The sequence below is a fragment of the Fusarium phalaenopsidis genome, assembly GCF_050370095.1.
Source record: "Fusarium phalaenopsidis strain FUZ10S chromosome Unknown contig_32292, whole genome shotgun sequence".
NCBI lineage: Eukaryota > Fungi > Ascomycota > Sordariomycetes > Hypocreales > Nectriaceae > Fusarium > Fusarium phalaenopsidis.
The window spans coordinates 3,222,696-3,250,633 of record NW_028145410.1 but is presented as its reverse complement, the minus strand read 5'-3'; the positions used below and the strand labels follow the sequence as shown (position 1 = coordinate 3,250,633).

Below are 27,938 nucleotides of genomic sequence, written 5' to 3'. Positions count from 1 at the left end.
CGGCCGGCACAGTGCGCCCCGCTTTTCTTCAATTTGGCTTCATTCTCGCTATGAGAACTCGAGGGGCAAACACCAATGACAATTGTAAAGAGGAGTTTCTGAATATTTTCTCTATCGGCCTCTGCTACCAAGGTCTGTCTCTTCTGTCCTTTTTAGTCGCTCAGCGACATTCTTTCTTCGTCATCCCAAAAGTCTAGGGGTATCATTGAATCACGGGCTTCCAAACCAATAGCTCCTATAACATCCATCTTCATTCTCCATCTTTGTGCAACTTTCCCTTTCTCCCAACAAATACGGGTCGTATATCCTTTATTTTCATGGCCCAGATGAATATAGGCGCCGCTCCTATGCTTCAGCAGCCCCTTCTGCCACCACCTCGGAATTGTTATGTATCACGCAGCCGAGGCATTGGCAATCATCTCCGCAGGGGCAGCTCGCTTGCTCGCCGGCACACGAGTCTCCAAAAGGATAACTGACGAAAAAGAAGTCGTTGGCCGACAGAGCCTGTTCCTCGCTGACCCCTGAAGCCGCCTCAGATGGTGTTTGTGGTGCAACTGGCGATACCGTCCCTTCAGCAGGTCCGACAGCAGGTACCGTCGTTGCATCCGAACCGTTCGTTGTCGGTATCTCAGCATTTCCGTGTCCGTTCACATGAGTATAGCCGGCGCTGCTGTGGGTTTGTGCTCGTTGAGGATCGTCCATCATGCTCTGCCACGCAGACCGAACATAGTTCTGGGTTGCTTCGTTGTATGGGTGGGCCGCACATCCAATACACTGGCAAGACGCGCCGCAACTGCACTGGTGAGAAGTGCCCGCGGCCGAATGAGGCGTTCCTGGAGGAGGGTATGGCATGCCGTAGGGAGACGGCATACCACCTTGGCCAGCAAACGTCATCGATGCCATGACCTGCCTCCACTGCTCGGGTTGCAAAGGCTGCAAGTAGGAGCCGTACTGTGGCGGGTAGGTGAATACTGTAGGTTGGGGATAGTAGGCATACATGCCGTTCGGCATCATAATAGCCGTCGGTGGGAAAGGTGACATGACCATGCCATTCGGTGTTGAAACGTCGGACGTAGGCACCGTGTCTGACTTTTGGTCCGGTTTGGGAGAGTTGATGCTGGACGAACAACAACTCTTGGGTTTCGTCTTGGTCGGAGGACTTGGCATCGAAGGAAGTGTGCTAGGGACAGCAGAATCATCATCAGCGTTACCACCGCCGCAACACGAACCGCCCTTCGCCACAGGTTCCCTCGTTTCTTCCCGTATATGTGGAGTCGCCATGGAAACGCCATGGGAAGCCAGGACCGGTTTAGAGCCATCCGGGCTCATTATGGGAGGCGGCATATGTGGTTGAAACATGGGATACATGACCGGCCCAAATGGGCTTTCCGCCGGTGTCATACCCATGGCTCCATAGGGAGACATCTCGGGAATGGGTGCAGCGGGCTTCTGAGATATGCCGTCATAGGCAGGCATGATATTAAGCATGCCAGGGTCCATCCTCTGGAGTGCAGCTGGGTCAACAGACGGTCGCCGACTAGAGGCGCTGCTCCTAGAGCTCGTCTTCTGCACTCGGTAACTTGAACTTGTTGTCTTGCTGGAAGGACTTTGAGATGTCGATTCGCTTGCCGAGTCGCCATTCTCGGGCTTCCCAGTGGGCGATTCGGCGCTTTTGTTGGAACCGCAGCGACACGGCTGCTTCTTGGGGATGGCGGCTGTGACTCTGCCACAGGAGCATGGACGAGATGGCGGGTGAGGACAAGTACTCAGGGGACGACCTGGCTTGCGAACAGGCACCATCAATCGCTCGTTCGCGTGAGTACATTTGGTCGAGCGATGGCCGCGGATGCATGGCTCGCTAGAACAGTCAGTCAATTGCGCAGAGGTACGTTTGCATGAACAGGGGTCAATCGAGGTATGTCGGGCAGTGCGAAGAGACTTACCAGGCCATCTTCTGGCCGTTGATGAGAGGCATGGTGAGTTTGTGGTCAGGAGACCTGTGCAACGGGTGACGAGAGGTGGAGCAAGACGGTCGGCTTCGACTACTGACGGGCTCAGAGCCGCACCTCGAGGCCTAGGAGAAGAGCGCAAATCCCGCCCGAATCGACATCAAGGCAGAGGGACACAAGGCGAGGCGTCGTCAATATCTCGGCGGTACTCGAGGGCGAGATGAGGGGGTTCGGGAGCTTGCGCGACGAGCGAGGGACAACGGGAGACCGGGACTCGAGTTCTGCGGCGGATGGGTGAGTCGTAGCGGCAGGAGCGACGAGGGTCGGAAATCGAAGCGACAGGCAATTCAAGAAGCGCAAGCGCAGAGAATTGAAAGAGGACGAAGAAAACAATAGAACAGGGGTGTCTAAGGAGAAATCTCTCTCTTGTTTTGCCTCCCTTTCAAGATGTCGGTTGTTGGATGGAAGCGAAGCGGAAAAGTAAAGCAGCAGGTGCGATCCAGGCCCACGACCCAGTCTCCAGGGACCCAAGTCAGCAGCAACCTACGCAGCCAGGCGCCGTCCGCGCGCGCGCCGTGAACAAGAGGGAAGGAACGACAAGCCTCCAAAAGTCCAAAGGGTTGCTGGCACAAGCCATTCACCCCCCCACTATGCGGGGGGGCTACAGCAGCAAGCGCGCCCCAAGACTCGCCTAAACCCAGCTAGGCACTTGGCTCGCACATTCACCATCGTTCACACACACCTTCAGCGGCAGGGCCCTTAAAGTGTCTGCTTCCGTCTTTTCATGACCCGGGGAAAAGGTATCAGGGCCGAGTCATGATGGCCAAAGTGTTGTTATCGTCGTACGATGGAAACACCCTTTTCTTGACTCGGGGAATATTTCACCACACGGAAACAACATGGGGAGAATCCAGGCCTTGGAGATGACTAAACCATGGGGTGTCACAGCGCTCAGCTCGGCCCCATCTCCCTCCAAGAAGGTGGCCCAACCTCCGACCGCCGAGACGGAGGCGGTACGGCTGGGGCATCGGGATCGACCTCGGCAGGCCGGCGTGCTCTATCTCACCTCATCCTCAAGCACGGGCAGCGTCACGGGCAAGAAGGGGATCCAAAATCTCACATTAACCTCACATAAAGACCAAAGCCATCTTTTTTCTTCGTCCCCTCGAGCCGTTGGCCTTGTTTTCTCGCTTCTCTTGCTTTCTCTCTCCTCTCCACTCATGGAACCGCACTTTCTCCAGCACAACCCGGCCGAGTGAGCAAGTTTCCATTGGCCGAACGCCGTAGGCGCATCAACACCACCCGCCATCCAAGGATGGATCCGAAGCAGCTCCTCCTCCACTTCTAGAGCCTCCCCGATTGTTCCTCTTGCTTTCCTCATCCATGTCTTCTCGACAATATTCGCCTCCATGGTTGGCTTGGCTAATTCCACGAGTAGAGATTTCCGTGCCCAACTACAAAGAGAGGCACGGTCCGCGGACTAGTTCAGGCTTGATCCAGTACGATGAGATCCACTAGATCCGTGGGACGCCTTGTCCGTCCCGTGCAACTTCGCCAACTCTGGATGGACCAACGGCGTTGCTTCCTCTTGTAAGCACGGCTCTCCGAGATGTGCAACGCTTGCCTGTGCTCTCCCATCTCCGTCACATTTCCTCTTCCATCCCATCCATGTCAGTCTCCCGTAAGATCCCAGCGCATGTCATCTCATCCCATCCCATCCATGCCTCCGGCTGCTTTGACTGCCGATCTACTGCATATCACGTGTCTCAAAGGACCTGCTTCCTCCGGCATCTCCTTGCTTGCGCGAAGACTACCATCGCGTATTCGCCCCACTGCTAGGGCACTATCTAAGAGCCATAGGAATTTGGCGGGAGACTGTTATTGTCATATTACAGCCAGAGTAGGCGAAGTGATCTACTAACCGTAATTGGTTTGGATCCTTGCAGAGTACGCGTTGGTAGTCTTCGCGCAAGCAAGGAGATAGCCTCGTCTCTTGTTAGGTGGCGACGAAGGCACAATACGTCTTTGCTCGAGGAATAATAAAGCATTGTTCTGTGAAGAAGCCCTGTCGAGATATCCGTGGAGACACCACGCCATATACACTAAGTTTTATCAGCCACTGGGAACTATTACCTCGTTGGGTCATAGAACCCGCCACATAGAACCATGCCTACCTATCGTGTTATCCACTGCTGCAACGTAACAAACGTATCGTGAACAGCCATGCCCTTTCACCAAACTTACACGAGCTGCCTGGGCTTCCCGAGTTGGTGCGATAAGAGAGAACATCTTCCCTTCAAGTCCACAATCTCCTTGCCAACATTTTCCCCAGCTGCTCCTGACGTCAAGCGCCAACCAAGTTAGGCTCTAAAACCACTTGGTCTCGCTAAGGGCTCAGACCGTTGAATTGCGCCATCTCACGATGGCATCAACCAGCCCAGACATTATTGGTCCATAGACGAACGCCGTCTTGGGGTCGAAAGTCTATGATAGGACACACGGGAGTTTCATTTTCCCATCGAAAAATCGGTATCTTGTCTTTTGGAGGAGGTCATCTTCATCTACATCTTCCTCCTCGCCCAAGTCTTCAACGGCAGGGCAAGTAATATTTCAAGTGTTTGGCGCAACAACAAAATTAAAGCGAAAACAGAAAGAATAAAAAGAGAGATTCATAGGTGGGCGGTTTTTTAGGTGGCGCCTGGTCAGAGGTGGATTTAGGTATGCGGAAAGAAGAGAGTTTGTAGGAGCGGAATTGAAGAATAGACCACTTGACCAGGACGCACGCTGAGCACCAGCATGTGCTTTTAGGGTGGGAGGGAAAGGAGCAACCTTACTTATAAACCTCTTAACTGAGCTTGTGAAATCCCAAAAAGAGTGGTTTTAGGTTTGCGGAGAAGAAGGGAGAGTTCATAGGAGCGGAAGTAAGGAAGAGTTAACCACTCGACTAGGACGCTGAGCACTGGTGTGTGCTTTTAGGGTGGGAGAGAAAAGGGTAACCTTGGTTATATATTAATACTAACTCGTCTCATGTTGACGCCTTCTCGGGTTGCCTGTCTCTCGTCGGTAGCATCATCCCCCTCATCCTTCAAGAGGCCTTGTCCGAGTCGTCAGAGTCCGCAAACATATCCACAGCCCTCATCCGCTTCCTAGGCTGCCCTCCAACGCGCGGTGGTTCTTCTTTGGGTTTTGGTTCCTCGACAGTAGGCGCCGCCGGAGGAGGTGCTGGCGGCGGTGCTGTTCCCCCAGCCTCATCCTCTTCCATCGGCTCCCCTATCACGTCGTCCTCCTCAATAGGTTCGCCTTCAATGTCGTCCTCGTTGATGGGCTCCCCGTCGATATCGTCCTCTTGGATCGGTTCTCCCTCAACGTCATCCTCTTCCACTGGCTCTCCAGCAACGTCGTCCTCGTCGATTGGCTCACCAGGAACGTCTACCTCCTCAGCAGAAATGGGCAATGCTCGTTCCTTTTCGCCTTGCTGGGCCTCCACTGCTTTCCACCTGCCCTTCTTCTCCTCCTCGATGTCATCCTTGTCAACGACGCTCAATGATGGAGGGTTCTCAAAACTGCGCACAAACAGCTCCTGGCTTTCCGCAGGGAACACACACCAGCCTTCCCAGAGATTGAGGACCAGGTTGATGCTTCGCTTCCACTTCTCAGCACGGAGGCGACCCCATTTGAGCCGCTCAGCCATAAGCCCCAGCGTCTCAAAGATCTTGCGGTCTTTGAGCGCCGTCTCGAAAAGTTGCCGGAACCGCCAGGCGTGACGCACCCCGCTTGTTGACGAGGACGACAAGATATCACTGACGACATACAAGCCCACCAGGCTGGCAGCGCTAATGTCGGGACCCTCGTTACTAGGCGCCTCTTCCGAGCTTGTGGCTTGCTGTGTCTCTTTAGTATCAGGCTTCCTGTCCGGATTTGCCCCTGCCAAGGCGAAAGGCTTCTCGACGTTGGACACGATCAGGTCCACAACCTCATCAACTCCGCGGCTGGCATGCGTTATTGCAAAGGTCGTCACTCTTGCGACATCGCCCTTCCTCAATCTGCCTATTGTCGTCGGTAATCGCGCGAGAAGGTGAGTGAGTTTGGCCTTCTCAAGTGGGTTGAGAAATGTATTTTCCGACTCCCCCTCCGGATTTTCTCGCTTGTTCTCGTCATCAAAGTCCTCTTCGTCTGATGAGTTGTACTCCGAGTCAGAAACAAACTCGTCAAGTTTTGTCGTGTACTCGTAACTCAGGTTCTTCTCTGGGGCCTTCCATGCGTGGGCACCATCGAACAGAGGCACATATCTCGCCTTTTTCTGTGACTGCTGAGATCCTGTGATGACTTCCCATAACCTCCACCGATACCAGATACCCCCCTGACTCCTGGCATCCCAAATCCATGCCCACTTCTCCTCCCGCTGAACCTCAGGTCGTGACATTAGCAGCGCCTCATACTCTGGTCCGTGCTCGAGGACTCCCTCTATGACCTTGCTTATCAGCTGAATGGTTCTCACATCCTGTGGTGGCTTCACCGGAACGTGTAAGAGGTTGGCCCGGTTCACACCCGCTCCAGGAGCGCCGTATGATGTAGGAGGCGCAAAGCCCCGGTGGAAGCCATGCTGCGCCGGTGCGGTGTGTGGCCCTGAAGCCTGCTCCACGGGTTTCGCACCGAACGGCTGTGAAGCAGAAGACGATGATCCAAGTGTGGGTAGGGCAGTTGAGGTTGCCACGGCTGAGGAGAGATGACGATGAAGCGAGAGGTAGTATCCGTAGCCCAAGTAGCGGTTTTGCAGGGTATTGACGGCGGCATCGATCTCGTTCGCGGGCGTATCCTGTGATAAAGTCACAATAGAGACAGTGTGTTTCCGCTCCGAACTCCCAGACCCAGCCGGAGGCACAATCTTAACATGCTCAACCGTCAGGTTCTCCGGGATCAGGGCCTTGATCATCGCTGGTGAGGTTCCAGGCGGCATGTTGGACAGTCGTAGTGTGGGCTTCGCTACGGCTCTCTCTTCCGCCCGATTCGTCGCGTCGCCCATGTCTTCATCGTCGCTCGTGTTGAAGGCCCTCGATGCGGATAGCGCGCCGCTTCCAGAGCCAGGACCTTCCTCGTAGCCCAAGATCCCCTTCTCCCGCGTCGCCCGCGCAAAATCCTGGAACGATCGCTTCTTCCCAAACGAAGATGGAGGGGGACCTAGGCTCCCCGGTCCGCTCTTCAACCCTGACGTCCCAAAATGTCGCCTTCCAGTGCCAGATCCGGGAGGAGGCGGTCCTCCAAAGCCAGGGCGCGGGCGCGAGGGCCCCGAGGAGCTGTGGGAACCGTGGCCATCGTGATCGTCATCGCGATCGAAGCTCTTTACAAATTCATCGTATACGGCGGCGGTTTCGGCTGCCTCTCGTTGTCGCTTGGCTTCGGCCTCGGCTTTCTGTCTCTCGAAGGCAGACTGCTTGGCTGGTTTCTGGAGCTTGGCCTCCAGGTCGGGGAACTCGGATAGGCCTTTTCCGGCGGACATGATTGATCCCGCGACGCGTATGTCTGGTTTAGTTCATCGTTTGGGTTCGAGTGTGTATAATCGGCGTAAGATGAGAAAAGCGCAAAACCCCAAGCTCATGCGCCCAAACTGTCGCGATTGCGGCGTCTCAAGTAGCTAGTTGTTGCATAAACCCCGCTACAGTCATATTGGTCTGGATCAAGCTCGATGCTCACCCTACACCGCGGATCGAAAATAATAAATGAGACACCTGAACAATGAGGAGGTTCATTAATCCTTCTCAAGTTTTACAAGTAAATTCAGATAAAATACATTAAACCATTGAGTAGATACACCAAGAAGAAAATCAATGCTTTAGACCTCCTATATCTCCTAACTCTTTCAACTTTACAGCTGCCATAAAGAGAGGATAAGCAGACATTTGTGTACTGGTGTCTCGCTTTTTTTTCGTGCTTGTACCCCATCATGACCTGACTGTCCAGCAATACAACAAGTTTATTCTTGACTATTAACGCTTCATCTGTACACTATCCAATCTAAATGATCTAGGCCATCTAATGTTCTATCATAGCTTAGCCTTGGGCTCTCCAATCGGAGCCCGCCCCTTGGCCAGCTCGTCGCACAAGACAAGGGGGCGACCACCTCGACTACCGTCCTCGGTGATCAGACCCTTATAAACACCGTCCGTCTCCCTTCCCACGCCATCGTTCTCAATCTCCCTCCATCGCCACTTGTCTCCGAGCTTTCCGCCCTGACCCTGCAGGACGTCCACGATCTTGTCGCCCAGGTTGGGGAGGAACTTGAATCCGTGCCCGCTGTCGCCTGTCGCCACGAAGAGGCCCTTCCAGCCTGGGTGGTAGTCGATGAGCCACTCGCCGTCGCGTGTATCCGAGTACCAGCAGATGCGAGCCTCCTTCCATGGCCTGTTCTCCAGACCACGGACGGGGGTCAGATCCTTCAGCGCTCGGCGAAGATCTCGGTCGGCCTCGGTAGGCAGAGGGTTCGAAGAGTCGTTGCGGGCGGTGTATGGCTGCGATGCGATAAAGGGCTCTCGTTTATCCGTGGGCGATGGAGGCAGAGCGCTGGTGATCTTGACGGGGTTGATGTATCCAAAGGTATGGCGGGCGATCTTGAGGACCTGGTTCCGCGGTGGGATCACGAACAGACCAGTGCTCAGGTTCAACACCACCGGGTAGTTGTCCAAAGCTTTCTGCTCCTCCGCTGTGATGTCCATGTACACGACGGCATGCCCAGTGGCTTCCGTCCTGCCTCGCAGATCGACAAGGGAGCCGGACCAGGCGCCGGCAGCCACCATCACCACCTCGGCATTGAGAACCCTCGAATCGCTCAGCTTGGCGCCGACAACCCGGTCGCCCTCTGTCACAAGCTCTATCACCTTGCCGTCAACGAACTTGATCCGTCCAGTGGCATTGGCTCTCTTGTAAAGCCACTGCATGCCCTTTCCGGCATCAGCCCAACCAGAGTTACCGTTGAGGTAGCCCCAATCGCCGGGATAACCGTCTGTTCCGAGCTTCTCCTGCAAGGCCTTTGTGCTCTCCAGTCTCTCAATCTTATCAGTGGGCAGACCCGTGGCTTGGGCGATGGACTCGACGTTCTTCCAGCTCTCCTTGGTATAGTCCATGCCGGACTTCTTGAGGTTAAAGTCCTTGGGTGGGTGGCTTGCGCAGAGGACGAAGCCTGACTCGGAATACCTTCCCTGGCCACCGACCTCGTCGTCACCCTGCTGTCGCCATTGTTCCTGGGCCTCGGCGGCAAGCGCGGCGTAGTGAGGGTCTGAGTAGTCGGCCCGCACGATGCGAGAAGAGTCTACACTGGCAGCATCCTCCGGAGGGAATTGGCCTGCGCAGTCGTCCACAACGGTGATGGAGGTGTTGGAGTAGAAAGGACGCTGGGTGAGGGCATAGGCGGTGCCGAGGCCGAAGACGCCAGAGCCAACGATAAGGATGGAGGAGGGAGCGCGAGCCATTGCGACAGACGAGGGCGATCTACGTGTCAACGGGAAGACGACAAGCTTTCTCTAGAAGTCTAGAAGAATAATCCCTTATTATCTACGTGGACGTTCCCGAGGAGGCGGTCGAAGTGTGCCGATAAAAGGCGAAGACTTTTCCTGTTCCCACCTCCCGATCACGGCGGTGGCCGACGGGGAGGCGTGAGTATGGCGCTAGAACCGCACAATATCTGCGGCTGGGGGAAGTTAGCTCTGCCGAGGATCGGGGCTAGACTCCGGGAGCCTGGCCGGCATTACCATCAAAGATAGGGCGATTGGCCGGGCACGTGAGCTGGGGATCACGCACGCGATGTTTTCTTTTGGAGGACACACACAAAACGCGAGGCACACAAAACTTGGTAAGACACACATCACATCACCAAGCATGTTCATTCATTTGGGAGAGAACTCAGGTTTGATTCCTATCTGAATACAGAACAGAGCTGCTTGCACTCTTCAGGCTTCGCCTCGAAGTCTTGTTCAGTCCATCTTGGTCTGCGACTTGATGGATATCTCAGCCAACAACCAAGGTCGTCAGCTTTGCTCTCCTTGTGTTTCACGCGTCCTATCACCAGGTCGCTTTGTTTCTTCAGCCTCCTCAGGCTCACTTCGGCAACGCTTCACGACTTTGCTGCCTCCTCCCCTCCACTCAGCGTGTCCCTTTGATAATTAATGGCGCTCATGTCAACTGAGCGCATGCGCCGCAGGACCGGCGCGAGCAATCTATGATGTGTCGCGGGATGAGTAGTCTTATCTTTTTCCCCTTGAACCGGAATCCCTCGCAAAAATGCCCTTTCCGGCCTTCCTCGCCAACGCCGATGCAATGCAGGAAAACAATTCAAAAATGATACAAACGCAACTCGACCGCTCTGCTCGATTGTCGAAACCAAGCAGAACGGCGAACAATGAAAAAAAGCAATCGTGGTATCGTGACGGGTTGTCTATCATACACGTCGGTAATGTGGTATAGTGGTGATCCGAGACTGTGATATCTGGAAGAGTAGATGTTGCTTTAGACCTTGCGGAAATCTATAATGAAAGAGTCAGCCAATGTCTGGTCGAAGAGTGAAACATTGTACGAACCTTGCAACACAGGATAGATCATCTCGAAGGCCTGGTAGATCTCCTCTCGGACCTTGGCGCCTGTCAAGACGATCTTGCCGCTGACGAAGATGAGCAGCACAATCTTGGGCTTAATCATACGGTAGATAAGACCAGGGAACAACTCGGGCTCGTAAGAACTGAAGTTGTGATGGCGCGAAGCCAGACCCTCGAGACGAATGGGAAACTTGATGTCGCAGGAGCCGACAATGTTCTGGATCTTGAAGTCGGTGAACTTGGCATTGAAGCCGAGCTTCTGGATAATACGGGCGTATTTCCGTGACGCGAGCTTCGAGTCATCTTCCGACTTGGCACCGGTGACGACCATCTTGCCAGAGGCGAAGATCAGGGCCGTGGTCTTGGGCTCACGGATTCGCATGATGACAGCGGCGAAACGCTGGCCAGGTTAGCGACATGTCGCAACACAATGCAAACACAGAACCTATTGTACCTTAGGGTTGTACTCTGCATTTCGCGCATGCAAGGCGATGGTCTTGAGGTCAAGGCGGCAGTCAAGGTTGACAGTGGCCACGATGTTCCTTGAAGGTTGCGAGATAAGCCTCACTGAGCAGGAAAAGGTCACTCAGGAGGATACATACTGAAGAGTGGGAGTGATTCCACTAGGTCCTTGAGTGGCAGCAGGCGTAGCGGCAGGCGTCGCGGGAGTCACCCCGTTGCCATTTGCCGCCTGCTGGCCGTTGGGAGCAGGGAGCTGAGCTGCATTCCCGTTGCCAGCGGGTGGTGTCAACTCGTTGGTTGCCCCGGGGAACGACAGCGACCCAGGCGCAGTGAAGGCCTTGGCTTGCGCCGCGTTCGAGGGGTGTGTCTGGATGCCTTCCATGATTGGAGTCGGTATCGAGAGAGGTGTCAACGGTTCGTAAAAATCGCTGAACAGATCTGACAGACAATCCAGTTAGCATCGCACGCCGAAATGAGCAAAAACAGGCGCGCTACCCACAGAGGTAGAGCGGTGCGCGATGTGGTTGTAGGCGAACACGAGAGCGATCGCCAGAATGATGAAGGAGGGAAGTTTGAAAATGGGAGAAGAAACGGGGTATTTATAGGTGGGGTAGGAGGCGGTGCAGTGAGTCAGAGAGGGGCAACCTACCAATCGGCGCGGGAGAGAAACAAGTGAATGTGTCCCCTACAAGAAAGCTGTCCAAGCGACTATGATTGTCCTCAAAAAGCGCCGAAGGCAGAGGATCAATGCAGAACGATGTGGAAGGTGATGGAGTGAAGTCGGTTGACTTGTTTTGACGTGTGGTGGTGATATGCTCGTGAGAGTAACCAACCAACAACCAGGACTCAAGAAGACCGAGTAAGGACTTCTTTCACTTCACAGCAACTTCTTTTTATTGTTGTCTACAACAGCGCAAACCGATTCGGCGACGTCGACGGTGGCGGCGGGGGATCGCTTTCTTCCGGTCTTGGTCGGGATCAACGAAATCGATTGCGCGCAAGGAGCGATGGAGGGCAAGGAACGTGTTCCAGTTCTTTTTGCCTGGTCGCAGATGTGGGTGTCGGCACCAGGTCCTTTTTCTTCCCAAACTAGAGAGCGATCACGTCTGCCGAAGGGCGAAACGCGACGGTGAGATAACGTAAAGAAGAGAGAAATAGGGACAAGGGAGTGAGCCTTGACTTGATGACGGTCAAAGGCTGAGATGGACAAGTGTAAAAAATGTCCGATGACTTTTTGGTGGTGGTGTGGTGTGTGGGGTGTGACGTCGTGGGGTTGCAGGTATTAGGTAGAGGAGAGCCGAACGTAAGTGGTAGGTACGTAAGGCCGTCGGTCGGGACTTCCGCGCAGGTCTTTCGAAACAGGCGGGCGAGGGGAGGCCCGGCTTCTTATAATTTTGGTCAAAGGCCGCTCAGGCAGGACACCCCAGGCAACAACGCTACCTGTGGCGTCGCCGCTGGCAGGCTTGGCAGACGCTAGTGTACGCGCTAAAGTCAATGCGGCCAATCAAACGCTATCGCGACGCTGATTTTATCTCCTTTTTTCCCACCCACGCACCCCAGTCTGAGCATTGAGCCCCTGAAGTGACGCTGTAACACACTCATAGTCGAGGTACCTAGGACCTCAAGAGGCGAGCCTCGGTTCCTTTCCATCGAATCGCATCCAATCCTGTCCATGGATCCCATCCCTGCTGCGCGCGCTCGAACTTGAAGTGCTGCAGGCTCAGATGCACAGTGAAGGAGAGCCCCAAGAGGCCTGCGATCGCCACTGCCAGGGTGTCCCGCTGCCCAATCCACGGTGGCCAGTGCCCGCTGAACAGCGAGATCACAAGCAACCTGGGAGCAAACAGTCCAGCCGTGGTCAGCCAGCTCCTGCTGTCCTCGTCATCTCTCCCCCCTGGACTTTCTTCTGTCCCTCCCGTCCCTCTCTCCCCTCCTCTTCTCTCCCAACCAACTTACTTACCGCCAACCCTCGCACCAATCTGCACGTTGGGCACAGAGGGCGAGACGACCTCGACGACGCAGCAAAACAAGAGACGGACGACGGCGCGACGGAAGCGATAAAGGACGATGACCGAGCAGCGATGAGACGAGACGACAAAAACGAACGAGAATAAGAACCGGACATCGGCAACGACTCGTGACGGACGAAAACGACGATAAGCAACGACAGGAGCGATCACGACGGCGGAAAAGGCGGGCACAGCGGGCGGGCACCAAGACCACAGCGGCGAAAAAGCCTGACTTGACCTGGCTTGGCCTGGACTGGCTTGACTCGTCTCGGACTTTGGGACGGGCAGCACGCAATCCGGCCGCCAGAGAGAGCGTCACAGCGCTTATCCATGGAGCCTCAATGCCCTGTGGGCCACGGGGACGGGCTGGAAATTATGGACCAGGGCCTGACCGACGGACCATGGTTGGTTGCTTTTTGGCTTTTTTTTTTTTTTTTTCACTCATCCATCTCTGGCTTTCTTGGGCTCGCCCCTCTCATGCTGTCGCTCCTTGCGCTGGCGTCCACCCAGAGTCGCCCCCGTTGCCCCAATCGCGTACCCCCGTCGTCGGAGCGCGCACCCACTCTTTTCAAGTTCCAGCCACCCTCGGCCCTGTCAAACCCTTTCATCGCCCCCCGTGGGACTCTCTTTTCTCATCCAACCACCCACCGACTGTCGCCAACCACCAACAGGACACCGACACCCTGAAACACGCTCTGCCCCCTTTCCTGATATTTCTCTCAGTCCTAGTGCCCCCTTGGACGCGTCGTCGTTCTCGTTCAGTTTACAAAAGTTGTTGCGTTGCGCCCGCGTGAGTGAGTGCTTGTCTGCTTTCTGCGACGTTCGTCTCGCAAACGTCTCATGTCAGGTCACGCCATGAGAGAGCAGCAGACAAACGGCTCGGCGCATCACTTCATCTAATCTGCGCCGGATGCGCAAGGCGCTCGGCCATACCGCGCAGAGTTTTCCCTGCTCAGGCGGGAACCAGCAGGCTGTGGGTTTTTTTTCCATTTTTTTTGTGCCCTTGGTGCCCTTGTGGCCCCAGCCGCCGGCCGACTTTGTGAGTCATTCAACTGCAACCAACCAGAGACGGGCTGGCATGAGTCCTGTCGCGACACCAGGGAGGCTGGTTCTGTGCGGCCCTTGACTGGCTGTTTGCATCACGTACCCAGTACAAGGGCTCCGTGAGTGACTGTCAGCAAGCTTTGCACCAGGCTCCGTGATGTTGATGCCTTCTCTCGTCTTGCTCATGTGTTCTGATTTTTTATTATCTCCTTCACCGCAAGAGAAGCCATGCGGCGACTTGCATCCTCCGTACAGGCGATGGGGTCGAGGCTCCAGCAGCTGTGTGAATGTTGGGCCAGGCTGCATTGAGGCCACGTTTCCCTCGGGGTGACCAGACGCCCGAGTGGTGACGCGAAAATTTCGATTGTCCAAGGATCGCCCAGTACCGTTACCTCTTACGAGAACGCGTCCGTGATGGGGGGGTTGCTGACAGAAGTACCTCACTAACAATTTCTTGATTTTGCGACCTTGGGCTTGTGCCCGCCTTTGTTTGAATCTCCACCCCGTCTCCGCTCAACGCCCTGACCTGGTTTTATCAAGCAAAGATCCCTTGCGAACCAGCCTCACTTGAAATTCCCCAGGGTTTCTACCAGGGTCGCCCTGTCGTGCTAGGTTATTCCCCCATTGCAATCTTGATGGACCCCCAAACGACTCCGCACAGGAGGGAAAAGGTTGATCAAGAGGATGACCTCTGGGGCCCAGTCCTCGCTTGGGAAAAACTTGTCCAGCCCTTGGCATCCATCCGGAGGACCACTGTTGTTGAAGCTCTTCACGAACTCCCTAGGCATGCATGCTGACGGCCAAGTCAAGCACGAACCGAATGCGACTGTGCAGAACAGGTTCTTCTTCCCTTGCTCACCTGCAACACTAGCCGTCGCACAAGCAAACAGGCACAAGCAAGACGCTCGAGACAGCCAGCAGCGCTGTTACTGTTGGCCGTGGAATGTCGCCGCGAATGCATCCATCTGCCCAGCCTCGATGTAGGTTTCTCTCTGATTCTGTGCCACGGTTGTCGCGCTCCTTCATGGGCAAGCAAGGGCCACCTACCATGGCCGCTCTCCACATGTTCGAGGTTCTAGATCTCAAACCATCTCCATCTGCTCGCATAGAGCGCCAGCGCCGGAATCCATGCGGCTCCGATACTTTTTTTTTGCCAACTGGCTAAAAGGAACTCATCAACAACATGGAGGTGCCGCATATCACTTGTTGCCGCATGTCAATCACGTCCAGTCCATTCTCGAAAGTTCTCTTCATGTCTGAGATCATGTTGTTGTTTTTCGCCGACTCCGATGCCCAACCAAATCAGAATCCCCCTCCTCTGGCTCTAGCCACATTTACCTCTCATCCTCACGCGCCGAGTATGCATCCAGGTATACAAAATCAGGTATCATACACAAAGTAAAGAAACAAAAACAGAACATCAGAGCTTGTTCGGCCCTTAGGTCATATAGTACTTGGGACCCTCGCCTCCCTGCGGCACCTGCCAGTTGATGTCTTGGTTAGGAGCCTTGATGTCGCACGTCTTGCAGTGAATACAGCTGTTGCAGAGATGTTAGCAATGAGGTCGTCATGATGATGCGCGTTCTCTCCCCCATGTCTCAGGAGGAAGAGTGAGGCTTCAAGGGGGCGGTGGGGAGTTTGACTCACTTTTGGGCATTGATCTGGAACCGCACGCCGTGAGGCTTGGACTCATCCTCGACGTACTCGTAGACACCGGCCGGGCAGAAGCGGTTCTCGACGCCCTTGAAGGGCGGGTATGTCTCTTCGGTGTGGGCGTCCCAGTCCTTGACCTGCAGGTGGACAGGCTGGTCCTCTTCGTGGTTCGTACCAGTGCGGGAGACGCTCGTGAGGATATCAAAGGTGATCTTGCCATCGGGCTTCTCATACTCGATCTTGGGGAACTTGTCGGCGGGTTGGGTGGCGGCGTGATCGGGGGTCTTGTGCTTGAGGGTCCAGGGAACACGGCCCTTCAAGAGGTAGGCCTCGAGGCCGGAGTACATGACGCCGCCATAGAGGCCAAGCGGGGTGTGGAAGGACGGTCGCATGTTGCGCACCTCCTTGAGCTCCTTCCAGATGGACGACTTTCGCAGGTTGTTCTCGTAGTCATACAGGAAGACTGTGCCGTCATCCTTCTGCTCGCTGAGGGCAGTCCAGGCCGCCTCGGCGGCGAGCATACCAGACTTCATGGCGTTATGAGTGCCCTTGACCTTGGGGACGTTGACGAAGCCAGCTGAGTCTCCGATGAGAGCACCACCGGGGAAAGCGACCTTGGGAATGGACTGGAAACCACCCTCAATAAGGGCACGCGCACCGTATGAGATACACTTGCCGCCCTCGAGGACATTGCGGAAGAGGGGGTGGAGCTTGAGCTTCTGGAACTCCTGGTAGGGCGAAAGCCAAGGGTTCTGGTAGTCGAGCGACACGACAAGACCCAGCTGGACGAGGTTATCACCAAAATGATACATGAAAGACCCTCCGTACACATCCTTGGACAGAGGGTAACCCATTGAGTGCACAACCAGACCCTTCTCGAACTTGGCCGGGTCAATCTCCCAGACCTCCTTGATACCCAGGCCGTAGGTCTGGTGCTGGCTGTCTCGGCGCAAGTCAAACTTGTTAATGACCTGCTTGCTCAAGCTGCCGTGGCAGCCCTCGCCAAACATTGTGACTCTGGCGTGGAACTCCATACCACGCTCAAATGTCTCCTTGGGCTTGCCGTCGCGGCCAATGCCAAGGTCATTGGTAGCAACGCCCTTGACAGCACCGCCGGGGCCATAGACGACCTCGGAGGCAGCAAAGCCCGGGTAGACCTCGACGCCGACCTCCTCGGCGCGCTCGCCCAACCACTTGACGAATTGGTTCAAGCTGACAATGTAGTTTCCGTGGTTGCTCATCTGCGGAGGTGCGGGGATAGGAATCGCGGCCGTCTTGGTGAGGAAGCGCATGCGGTCGTTGCCGGCCGGGGTCGCATGCTCGAAGCGGTTGGGGTTGTCCTCGTCAAGCCAGTCGGGGATAAGCTCGTTGATAGCGGTAGGCTGGATCACGGCGCCGGAGAGGATGTGAGCACCGATATCACCGGCCTTTTCGAGTACAAGGACACGGAAGTCCTCGTTACCGGCCTCGTTGGCGAGCTGCTTAAGGCGGATAGCAGCGCTGAGCCCCGCGGGGCCGGCACCAACGATACAGACGTCGACCTCGTCGGCCTCACGCTCGATGCTCGCGGGATCAAAGTCTTCGTCGGAATCACGGAGACGAGAGGTAGTACTAAAGGTTCGGGATGCCATTGGCACCCTCATGACGGGCCATGCGGTGGTACTCCTCCTCGAGAGGCAGGATCTGGCCGTCGCGGGACAGAAGCTGGACCTTGTGGGCCGCCATTGGGAACGTGAGAGCACCCGCGAGCTGCGCTGGACGCAGCGCGATACAGGTCTGGGAGCCGCCGACATGATGGAGGGAGACTGAGAGGGATTGAAGACGCTGCGAAGCCTGGCCTGCGGGGGAGGAGAGGGATGGAGGGAAGCTTTTCAAGTCCTGAGGGGCAACCGGCGAGTCGAGCAGCTTTTCGCCGTTTTCCCTTGTGCCCTGCCCTGCCAGCCCAGCTGCGAGAGCAAAAAGAGCCGGTAGTGGGGAACGTGCCGGTGCCGGGGGTGTGTGATGCCGGTCTCTGGTTGCTGACGCTGGTGGGAATTGACCATTAAGTGACTGGCAATTGGTTCGTCGGTGGGTGTCTGGTTAGCAGAGGGGACGAGGGGGACTCGCTCGAGTCTTGGGTGAGTTGCGTCACTTGGTCACGACGGGAGTCTCTCTTCAACGCTCTACTGTACAAAGAACAGGGTCCCAGCGGGATTTTCCTGTTCAGGCAAGATATTTATCCGCTTGCTCAGAATTATCCCCATCCCTGGGGCAGGAGACGAGGGATTCTTGCATCTGAGGGCGTCCTCGTCGGCGCTCGGGATTTCATAGCCGAAGAGGGACGAGGTTAGGACCTACAAGAGACCGGAACCGAGGACGCAGATGGACATGCCATAGGCTCCAGCGGCACCGGGTGACGAGCTAGAGCTCGGCTCCGGAGGGAGGTAGAGGCCAGGTATTGGCCAGGTACTTGATTGTAAGAATGGGGGTGGACGTTGACTTTCACGTTTCAATCTGGGGTAAGGTTGAACCGCTAGCATGTGGAAATGTCATCATCCATTGAGGCACGTGCTTGGGCGCATCTCTCGAGACGCCTAACATGAGGCTTCACTTGGTGCAAGACGATGCATTTCTCTTGGAGTTTCTGCTCTCTTTGTGACAATAAAGCACGAAATTGTCAATTCAATATTCCATCGACCAGGATGATGCTCTAGTACTTACGTCAATACTATACCCCCCAAGCTCTCCCCCTCGGGATCCTTGTCCTCTTTGGCCGATGCTCAGACTCGGCTTCTTCCGGCTTCTCACCGCGGCTTTGGCTACCGGCGCATTGCTTCGGCCCAAATAGCCTATTTCGCCGTCACTTGCCTTGCAATGCCTTGCTACGGTTAAACAGCAAAAACGTCAAAGAAATAAAAAGCCACGGCTTCTTGGATCTGCATGCCACAACGTGTGCGGTGATGGTGACAGCGACCGGGAGGGGCTGGCCGATTCTGCGCGTCCCTGGCAGGTGGTTTGATCCGTGAGGGTGTGGGAGATCTGTGCTTTGAGGAGTGGCTTGATGTGGTGCGAGATCCTGGTCGGGATTCACTAACCGATACGATTGACAGCTATTCGCGACCTCAAAATCCCAAATCTGTAACATGAAGCTTTTGAATTACTGGGATATTACCTATACAACTTGTCCTCTGCTGCTAATTATTGTCTTGCAGCACAGTATCACAACGGACCAAGCTGTATAAGTCAAGGCCGGATAGCCACGGGCAGCCGCGGTTCTCACCGTCTCTTAGATGTCGTATGTATCGTCGAGCCACTTCGACATTTGTGCATGATAGAATCCACGGGTGAGGGAAATTTGAAGAATTCGGGCTTATGGTGGTGACTTGGGTTATCGAGTGATGTGGTCTTGCATCTGCGAGATATCAAACCTCGTGTTAGTCAAGTCTCCAGCTGGTTGATTTGGGGTTGGAGGTGTGAGTGATATGTAGCCTTCACACCACATCAACAACGCTTCTGAGGCATATCATCACAGAAGAAATGGCCGAGTATCGACCAGTATTCATGCACATTTAACTATTTATCTATCACATCGTATACATCACCGTGGGCGTGATTACACACCTCCAAAAATGACAGAGGAAATTGACAACCAGCTACCCTACACACCAAAGTAAATGCCAGGGGCCAACGTCATACCCAGATACTGATCCATGTCCTTGCGTGGACACAAGACATATGGTCAAAGCTCGCTTCATACCCCGGCATTGTGTATCAACTGACTCTGAAGCTTGACTGGTGAATATTCACCAACCCTCAACATCTACCAGATGAAGGACCATGCTCTAGGACTATGGCACCCAAATCCGTCCCAAATTCACAATAATCGTCAGGGTCTAATTAGCCACAGGCAAGGCAATCACTGTTGTCATGTGAATCACTGAACACCAATGGTTTGCCTGAAGGATTCCGCGTGAATAAGATATACCAATTCACATGTGTGCTCCAATGAATGTGACAATTTCAGTAGTATAAATCTATCTGCTAGATATTAAACCAACCAGATACATCTCTCATTGGACATCCCCAAGTTGGACACCACGACTAGGTCACTCGCCCTCATCCCAGCAACCCCCCATCGTCCAGCCAACTTCTACCGTCTCATCCAGAATGAACCCAATCAACAACGGCACCGACATTATCGGGGACTGTGTGAGGCTGATCAACGAGGCCCTGCCGAGGATGTGCCTGACCCATATCGGTTACCCGTACATCGAAGTGTCCGTACACCCCTGCGTCATCCTCTCACACGATGCCATACCCCATATCAACCTATGCGCCCAAAGCTTGGCAGGCGTCGTGGTATGTGTCAACATGGGCCTACCAGGGATTCAACGGACCCTCAAGGAACTGGCCGAGAGCGGAGCTCCCTGGACCGACTTCCAGGCAGTCAGATATCAGTTCGCGGCGCCAGGTATGATATTCATCTGGTCCTGCCAACTTGAATCGACTGTGATCAAGTGCTGACTTTTGTTTAGTATGCAACTCGACCGTTGTTGACTCGACCATCATCAACTCGAGTGTTGCCAATTCGACCGTCGTCAGCTCAGGCGTTGTCGAACCGGCCGTTCCCGACTCGATCAATCTTGACAACTTTTCCTTCGATGATGGATGGTTAGAAAAATTCGCGCCAGAGTAAAAGATGTACAGAACGACGATGAACGATAGACATAGACGTGGACGGCATAGAGAGATAGACTATAGACGGCCTTGATAATAATACCCTTTTGATGTCTTGCAGCACTAACACGGGATTGGTCACGGACTTGGACCCTCGCTAATTTGATCTATTCGAGACCTAACCGTTGAACTTCTGGGCTATCTAGTCTCCCCTGGGTAATGTTGATCTCCAAGATGTGGCTAGAAAAGGCAATTCCATAGGGCTGTCGGAGATGACCTAAAAATATCCCGAGGGACGTGCCGAAGTTGAGCTTCTCTGCATTAACCTTCTTTACCCCAGTAGTGAAAAGAGAATTACTCGTATTGGGGTTAAAAGGTGGAATAGTTCTTGCTGTTTAGATGGTGTGGCGTGGTTACAAGACTGAATTGCCGTAACATACGAAACACCAGGGAAGCCATCAAGAGCAAGAAATCACAGACGAACTGTAATGTTGCTGCAAAGAAGAATCTGGCAGATCTGCCCCTGAGGGTCTTGGCTCAAGCCCCCAATACGAGACCCGGCTTCCGTTTTCCCCAGATTAAGTGCCAGGGGTCAGGAGCCGCTATTGGCCACAACTCACATCCCCAAATCGCCCATCATGGATCTGAGATCCATGCTTTTCCCCTTTCGCTGGCTTCACTCAGCAGAAACATCCATCTCACAATGCTTCCGGGGTAATAATTGACCGTCAGCAGATGACGACTCCATTGTCGCCATGCCCAGACCCGTCTCTCTTCTGCTGCTGGCCGCCGTAGCCGTCTCGGCCGGATGTCCCAACTATGAGCAGTACGCCCGTCAAGGCCATGAGCCCTCGTCTGGGGGCCGCTTTCATTTTCCCTTTCAGCGTCCGAGTCAGGAGTGTCGGACCTACTCTGTTCCCGCCGTTGAGCACCTCATCTACGAGGAGATGACGGAGCTCATCACCGACCCCGATCTCTTTCACCTGTTCCAGAATACGTGGCCTAACACAGTCGATACTACGATTAAATGGCGGGGTGTCGCGGCTGATAACCCGGACGAGGAGGTTAGTCGCTATATCAATTAGTCTTTTCTTGAATATGCTGACATTATGAATAGCTGGCTTTCATCACGACCGGCGATATCAATGCCATGTGGCTCCGCGACAGCGCCAACCAGCTCCAGTCCTACAAGTCCATCCTCTCCCCTGCCAAGCCCCCCAAGGACGAGAACGACATCGCCTCCCTCTTCCGCGGCGCAATCAACCTCCAGGCCAGGTACATTCGCAAAGCGCCCTTCTGCAACGCCTTTCACCCTCCGCCCGAGGCCAAGCTCCGCCGCGCGAAGCGATCGCTCGAAGCCCGCGACACCGTCAACCCCAAGTATGATGGGGAGGTTGTGTTTGAGTGCAAGTATGAGCTTGACTCGCTTGCTGCCTTCCTACAGATGTCATGGGACTACTACGAAAAGACGGATGATGGGGCGTTCTTTGGAAAGTTTGGTTGGGTAGAGGCTGTCAAGAAGCTGCTTAAAGTCGCTGAGCACATGCAAGAGGGCACCTACGACAAGGATGGCAGAGTTCAGGACTCAGTCTACAAGTGGCTACGCAACTCGGATAGCGCCTCTGAGACCGTGTCCAACCACGGCCGCGGCGCACCCGTCAAGGGCCACATCGGTCTTGTACGCAGCTTCTTCCGGCCGTCAGACGACGCGTGCATATATCAATACTTTATCCCCGCCAACATGATGTTTGCGCGGTACCTCGCTTCATGCGCAAAGATCATGTCGCCCCTGGATCAGGATGTGGCTCAGCAGATGGAGGAGCTTGCTGGAGGGATCGAGGCTGGCATTAACGAGTATGGCATTGTGAAGCACCCCAAGTTTGGTGAGATGTATGCCTATGAGGTGGACGGCTTTGGATCTTATAACCTCATGGTATATCACACATACAATCCCAAACTAGTAGAAGATATGCTGACCGGTACTCAGGACGATGCAAACTTGCCCTCCCTGCTGAGTATTCCACATATTGGCTACAAGCCCGCCTCACCACACCTCTACAACAACACACGCGCCTTTGTCCTCAGCTCATCCAACCCATACTACGCAAGGGGTCCTATCCTCAACGCCACAGGCGGACCACATCTCGGCCCGGGCATGGCGTGGCCAATGGGTCTCATCGTCCAGCTCATGACGAGCGACGACGACGACGAGATTGTCAATGGCATCTGGCAGTTGATGAACTCGACGGCTGGGCTCGGCCTAATCCACGAGACGGTCAACAGCTACGATGAGAACCAGTGGACGAGATCATGGTGAGCTTGTTGAGATGCTATTGGTTACTGCTGAGCTAACATTTGTGAATAGGTTCTCATGGGCGAATGGGCTGTTTGGACAGATGATTTTGGATCTCTGGAGGCGGAAACCGATGCTGGTAGCTAGGAACTACCAGGAGTTATAACACGACTTACACCATATATATATATATACGGCCGAATTAATGATTATTTCTAATGCCAAAGTGCAGTCTATTCATGTGACAATATCCGATATGATGCCTATTTTCTTGTTTCTGGCTCTGCTCACTTCTCTCGGACAGTTTCTCCTGGTCTGATATGAATTGAAGTAATGGAATAACTTAAGTAGGGCCTTGATGTTGTATACTCTCACTCTGGTTCTATTGCTCACACTTGATTTAATAGCTATATATACAGTGAAAAGTTATCAACACAGATAATTGCGGAAATTACTTCCATTCCTATGTATTCTAAGATGCTCGGTCCTGAATTCATTCACTCCCATCCATGTACATTCCAGTCGCTAATGCAAATCATTCTGCCAATCCATAACTACCTATATCCCCAAAAGTAATCGCATCATGATAACTAACTGAGATCAAAACCAGCCCCCGATGTAACAGCATAAAGCAGCTTCTCCCGAAGCACCGCCTCGGTCTTGTATCTCGGCAGCTTCAGGAGGTTGACGCAAGTGCTCGTGCTCGGAAGTCTGTCCTCATCTGTCCCGCCGTCGCGGATGCTGAACTTGGGATTCAGCTGTGAAAAGCCCAGCAGCGGCGCTCTCGGCGTCGAGCTGACGTACTTGAGCACGCTGCGGCGTTGTGAGTCTGTGAACCCGCGCATCACCTTCCAGAACAGCTTGATCGTGTCGTGCTCTTGACCATCATCACCAATCTCGTACAGACCGCTGTAGACAGTGTTGCGGCGGAGATCATCGATATCAATCTCGGACGAGTCACCGCCGACGAGGCGCTGCAACTCAGATTGGTTGAACATGGAGAGCCACGAAGGGCGGATGATGCCTCTAAGTCCACGGAGGAAAGCTGCTGTCTGCAGAGAGGGCTGTACCACCAGACGATGTCGGGCAACGTACGAAATGTACAGTAGTCGGTTGTCGTTGGTAACATGTACCTGATCACCGTTGGCAATCAGCTTCTTGGTGATGGTCTTGACAGGTTGGCCTGGTTGAGAGACCTGGTCTTCGATGGTAAAGTCGATACCCAGCTCCGAGATGTCTCCCGAGTAGTTCTTGAGACGCAACATTCCGTTGTACAGGTCCTCGTCCATGTCTCGAAGGTCGTTTACGCTGCCTTTGTAGTTGTTCTCGTCGTTGGGGCCAGTCGATGCCCACTTGAGAAGAAAGAAGCCGGCAAAGGCCAGGTCGACCAGAATACCCTCGTACATGCATTTGCCCACAATTCTGCCCAGAAACTCGAACCGTCTCAGTTGACTTGTCACGAACTCTCTGAACTCGGGATCCTCTTCGGATAGTCCACTTTCCCGCAACGACTCTCGGAGAACGTCCATGGCGGTAGGGTCGGGGAACAATAGCCCCTTCTCGTTCGAGGCAAACATGCCGGCCCCTTCGTGATTGCCAAAAGCCTCCGATGTGACGCTGATAAGAAACTCCTTGGTGACGCCACCTCCATCTATGCCGGCCTCAGCAGTACCGAACTGGTCTACAAAGGTGATCTGTATTGGGTCTTTGAAACCCTCGCCAAGCTCGTAGAACTGCTTGTACGCATCTTCGAAGAGTCTCTTTCGTCGGATTTGGGCGTGGTGCTTGTTGAACGGGTTGAAGTGCCGAGGCATATTGCCTTCCCGATGGCCTCGATCGAGTTGAATGAACTGACGGAATATCATGACTCGAGTTTCGAAGGGCACTACAAACGGCATGTGTTTGAGAATCTCCAGTTTAGGTCCCATCTCTGCCAACCGCCGCTCCCTCATCGCCCGGGTTTGCTGGGCTTTCAGTTGTTCGAGTCTTACACGCCGTGAAAGACTCTGGCCGCCGAATGTGGAAAAGACTCTGAGGGGATCCTCCTCTTCCTCATCCTCGCTGTCTCCAGAGTCTTCCTCGTTCTGTCGTTTCTCTTCTGCAATTACGGCACTGATAAAGTCTTCCTTGTCAAGTTTGTCCGTCATGAGCCAATGGTTCGTTGGCAGGAATTGCTTTCTGGAGTCTCTCTCGTAAAGCATCTTCATCGCTACAGTGACGATGCTTCGTAGACTGTCCAGACCCAATCTTGCTGGGCCTTTTAGTGAAGAAAGTGCGGTGACATTTTGCACTGGCGGAGAAATCGAGGCGCCCAAGTACGAGTTCACGCGAGACTTGGCAGCTGCTTCGAGTGCTTCTCGAGACTTGGAGAGTTCCTGGGCTTTGTAATGAAGGGTGAAGGCTGTGTTTTTGAGGAACATGGTAAGCAGCCTGACGTCTTCCAGTGACAAGCTGCAGGATCGAATTCGAGATGTCGATGAGTTGCTCTGCAAAAGCTGTGGATAGATCCCACTGAAGAAGTCTTCATCGTCGCTTAGTCGCAGGATAAAGATATACAGCTCAAGGAACAAAAGAATAATCCGCCAATCCTGCTCCTCGGCTGAGCTGCTCGAGGCGCCTGATGTACTCGGCGTCACGCCCAAATACCTGCGTAGCACGTCGATAGGCTGTTCTGATCCTGTCATTAGTTTATTGAACACTGAAGTCTTCCTCATGATACCCCACAGAAACTTGACTGTTGGGACATCACCAGAGGGTGTAGGAATCTCCTCGAGAAACAGACGCATTCGAATGTCGTCGCTGCTGGCCGGAAAGCATTGAAGCAGGGTTAATATGTAACCTGCCAAGAGGCTTACACCCTGAAACTCGTGATGTGAAGATCCTGCCAGGTTGACAGAAAAGTCCCGTAGTGTCTGCGAGATGCCATTGCTTTCCACCAAAGATGTCAACTTGGTCGCGATATACGGATCCAGTACGAGATGCTCATCTGCGGCGTCTTCATCACCTGACCCTTCATTTGGCGATTTTGTTGACAATCGAACGCTGATAGCGGAAGAAAGAGCAGCCAGCTGAGTGTACAGAGTTTCTAGAATTGCAGAGCCCGTGGTGGTATTGGTGCTGGATCGGCCCAAGTCGATGAAGTGAGCCAACTGCCAGAGGAGAGCATCCTCCGAATTTTGGGCATTAGACACAGAAGGCTGTCCTTCTATTATCGCTCTTGATAAATCGGGGAGAGAGATATTCTTGGATAAGACAGCAATGTTGGTCTCGAAAAAGTAGAGGTTGCTGCTCGTGAGGAAAGAAAAGGCGTATGCATGGTAGACCCTCGAAGCTCCTCCAAATAAGTTAGTATTGCATTCCTTCATGATAACCTGGTGCAACATACCACTTGCGGAATCAACTCCTAGTGGTGCAGATAGAGCTTGTAGCACAATATCTGGCCACTGGCCAGGCAACTGTTGGGCCTGACACAATTTCGCGATCACCATGTAGTATCTATCGACCGAGGGAAGAACCAGGTTCGGGGAACTGGCTATTATTCGCATCGCGAGTTTGCCAAGAAGCTGTGCATCTTCAGCTAACTGCCTGTATGACGTGGTTAGATAGCTTTCACATGATGCCAAGCCCCAGCTGCTGTGCACATACCCTGCCGAAACGGACGTATCTAGCGCCTCAACAAGAAGTCGAACAAGTTGTTCTAGGCGTGCTGGATGGGTTCTGGACGGGACAATCGCTTCAAGAGGGACAGATTCGGTATCACGTGCATAACGGACTGCTCGTCGAATGTCGTCATCTCGTCGTGGTGAGAAAATGAGGAGGAGTAGAGGAAAAGCCCGAGGAAGTCTGTCTTCAGGGCTGCCAGCAGCATCTGAGGCGTAGAGTTTATCAAATGCAGCTCGCTGAGATTCACGCAACGCTGCCCTTGTTCTGTGACCCCTCCAGACCCGCTGGATCTTTACGGCCGACTTGATCTTTTGGCGCTCAGCTTGTCGTTTCTCGCGTTCGGCCTGTGCATTCGAGACTGTCTTGCTGGCGTTGGAAACGGCGGATGGGCTCCATGAAGTGTTGGCAAAGGGGTTGCCCGCGGAACCGCTGAGGTTGACGTTTCGAGGGCGTCTCGAATTGCCCGTGAACGTGGAAAACATGGCTGCGGCGAGCGGCACGAGGAGGGGGCGGGACGATGATGAGTTTCGGTTGTAGAGGTATCAGAGTCAGTCGTGCGAGCGAAACATGATCAACCGCTGTCGTCGGGCGTATCGATACGATCGTGATGCTCCTTCTAGAAGATTCAGCTTCTAGGCTCAGTCAGCGACGGGTGCGTGCCGTCTTCGGCGTTTGGAGATGGCAGTGGGGAATTGGAGAGGTGAGGTCACCATCCTGGGGGGGCTAGCTCCCTGATAAGATAAGCAGAGCAGCCTAGAACCAGGGGCGGAACATGGACCTTGCGCGAACATGAGCAGCTGCGCAGAACGCAAATGCGGACGGGACAGGCCAGGAAACAGACCACCTGGTTGCGCCAACCAGGACGATTTTAAGTGCTAATTTAGCAAAAGCGATGTCCTTCAAGTAGAATTTACTTGCTTTCTTTGGTTTCAAGCCATGCTCTGACAGGTGGTTGAGAGAGCGAGTACGATAAGGCCCACCCATTGGTCAATGTCGCCCAACGTCCGTCCAGCATTGGATATTGTACTGTAACCAATTCACCGATATCCGTCCAAGTTTACAAAACGGTTAACGGCCTCGCTTTTATTTTGTGATAATCTCTAACCTCGTCCAATGTTTGGCTTTGTAGTCAACTGGAATGCAGCTATTCAAGTTTACCCAGCAACAGTACGAAGTACGGATACGGATACTCGCTTGAAGGATTAAGAAAGCCCATGTCCTTTGTCATGCGACTCATGAACTGCCGATAACTCCTTGACTATCCCCTAGTTAATGCGCGAAACCGCGAGAAAAGCCATGATTGGTCTGGAACTGTGCCATTCAACACTGTAGCAAAGGATCGCCATCCCGAACAGTCGAGCACAGTTGTTGGGGGCTTGAATACTCCGACTGAAGCACCAAGTATCTTTGGCGGTGGACATAGCGGTGAAGATACTAAGCACCCATGGCACTCTTCTAAGTGCCTTCGTCACATGCGACGTTGCTTTTTCTTTCGGGGCCCCAGCAGAGATGAGACAAGACAGACAGATGAGCCAAGAGTCCCCTTCCCTTTGTACAGTTGTCATCCCTTTGATGAGACACGGTGCAAGCGCAAGCGCAACTGCAAAGGCGAGCGTCGCAATCGCAA

General features: G+C 54.0%; 8 protein-coding genes across 8 annotated transcripts; 2 read left to right on the top strand and 6 right to left on the bottom strand.

The window, feature by feature from the left end:
• Positions 1-345: 345 nt before the first annotated feature.
• LRP88_05265 (copper fist DNA-binding domain-containing protein) lies at positions 346-1,975 on the bottom strand (the record flags this gene model as incomplete). Its single annotated transcript, XM_083241823.1, has 2 exons — positions 346-1,858; positions 1,944-1,975. 2 exons carry the CDS (start codon positions 1,973-1,975, stop codon positions 346-348), a joined length of 1,545 nt encoding a protein of 514 aa, XP_083102971.1.
• Positions 1,976-5,034: 3,059 nt separating this feature from the next.
• On the bottom strand, positions 5,035-7,446 carry LRP88_05264 (uncharacterized protein; the record flags this gene model as incomplete). Its single annotated transcript, XM_083241822.1, has 1 exon — positions 5,035-7,446. The coding sequence occupies one exon, from the start codon at positions 7,444-7,446 to the stop codon at positions 5,035-5,037; it is 2,412 nt and encodes an 803-aa protein (XP_083102970.1).
• A 544-nt stretch (positions 7,447-7,990) lies between these two features.
• LRP88_05263 (FAD dependent oxidoreductase) lies at positions 7,991-9,412 on the bottom strand (the record flags this gene model as incomplete). Its single annotated transcript, XM_083241821.1, has 1 exon — positions 7,991-9,412. One exon carries the CDS (start codon positions 9,410-9,412, stop codon positions 7,991-7,993), a length of 1,422 nt encoding a protein of 473 aa, XP_083102969.1.
• Positions 9,413-10,445: 1,033 nt separating this feature from the next.
• On the bottom strand, positions 10,446-11,375 carry LRP88_05262 (TATA-binding protein; the record flags this gene model as incomplete). Its single annotated transcript, XM_083241820.1, has 4 exons — positions 10,446-10,462; positions 10,517-10,931; positions 10,986-11,073; positions 11,134-11,375. The coding sequence occupies 4 exons, from the start codon at positions 11,373-11,375 to the stop codon at positions 10,446-10,448; spliced, it is 762 nt and encodes a 253-aa protein (XP_083102968.1).
• A 4,314-nt stretch (positions 11,376-15,689) lies between these two features.
• On the bottom strand, positions 15,690-17,492 carry LRP88_05261 (electron-transferring-flavoprotein dehydrogenase; the record flags this gene model as incomplete). The annotated part of the gene is made up of 1 exon (XM_083241819.1): positions 15,690-17,492. The coding sequence occupies one exon, from the start codon at positions 17,490-17,492 to the stop codon at positions 15,690-15,692; it is 1,803 nt and encodes a 600-aa protein (XP_083102967.1).
• A 2,353-nt stretch (positions 17,493-19,845) lies between these two features.
• LRP88_05260 (uncharacterized protein) lies at positions 19,846-20,374 on the top strand (the record flags this gene model as incomplete). Its single annotated transcript, XM_083241818.1, has 2 exons — positions 19,846-20,149; positions 20,214-20,374. The coding sequence occupies 2 exons, from the start codon at positions 19,846-19,848 to the stop codon at positions 20,372-20,374; spliced, it is 465 nt and encodes a 154-aa protein (XP_083102966.1).
• A 736-nt stretch (positions 20,375-21,110) lies between these two features.
• LRP88_05259 (glycoside hydrolase family 125 protein) lies at positions 21,111-22,814 on the top strand (the record flags this gene model as incomplete). The annotated part of the gene is made up of 4 exons (XM_083241817.1): positions 21,111-21,419; positions 21,473-22,288; positions 22,343-22,668; positions 22,721-22,814. The coding sequence occupies 4 exons, from the start codon at positions 21,111-21,113 to the stop codon at positions 22,812-22,814; spliced, it is 1,545 nt and encodes a 514-aa protein (XP_083102965.1).
• A 424-nt stretch (positions 22,815-23,238) lies between these two features.
• LRP88_05258 (ubiquitin-ubiquitin ligase HUL5) lies at positions 23,239-26,793 on the bottom strand (the record flags this gene model as incomplete). Its single annotated transcript, XM_083241816.1, has 4 exons — positions 23,239-26,007; positions 26,105-26,112; positions 26,178-26,233; positions 26,294-26,793. 4 exons carry the CDS (start codon positions 26,791-26,793, stop codon positions 23,239-23,241), a joined length of 3,333 nt encoding a protein of 1,110 aa, XP_083102964.1.
• Positions 26,794-27,938: the final 1,145 nt, after the last annotated feature.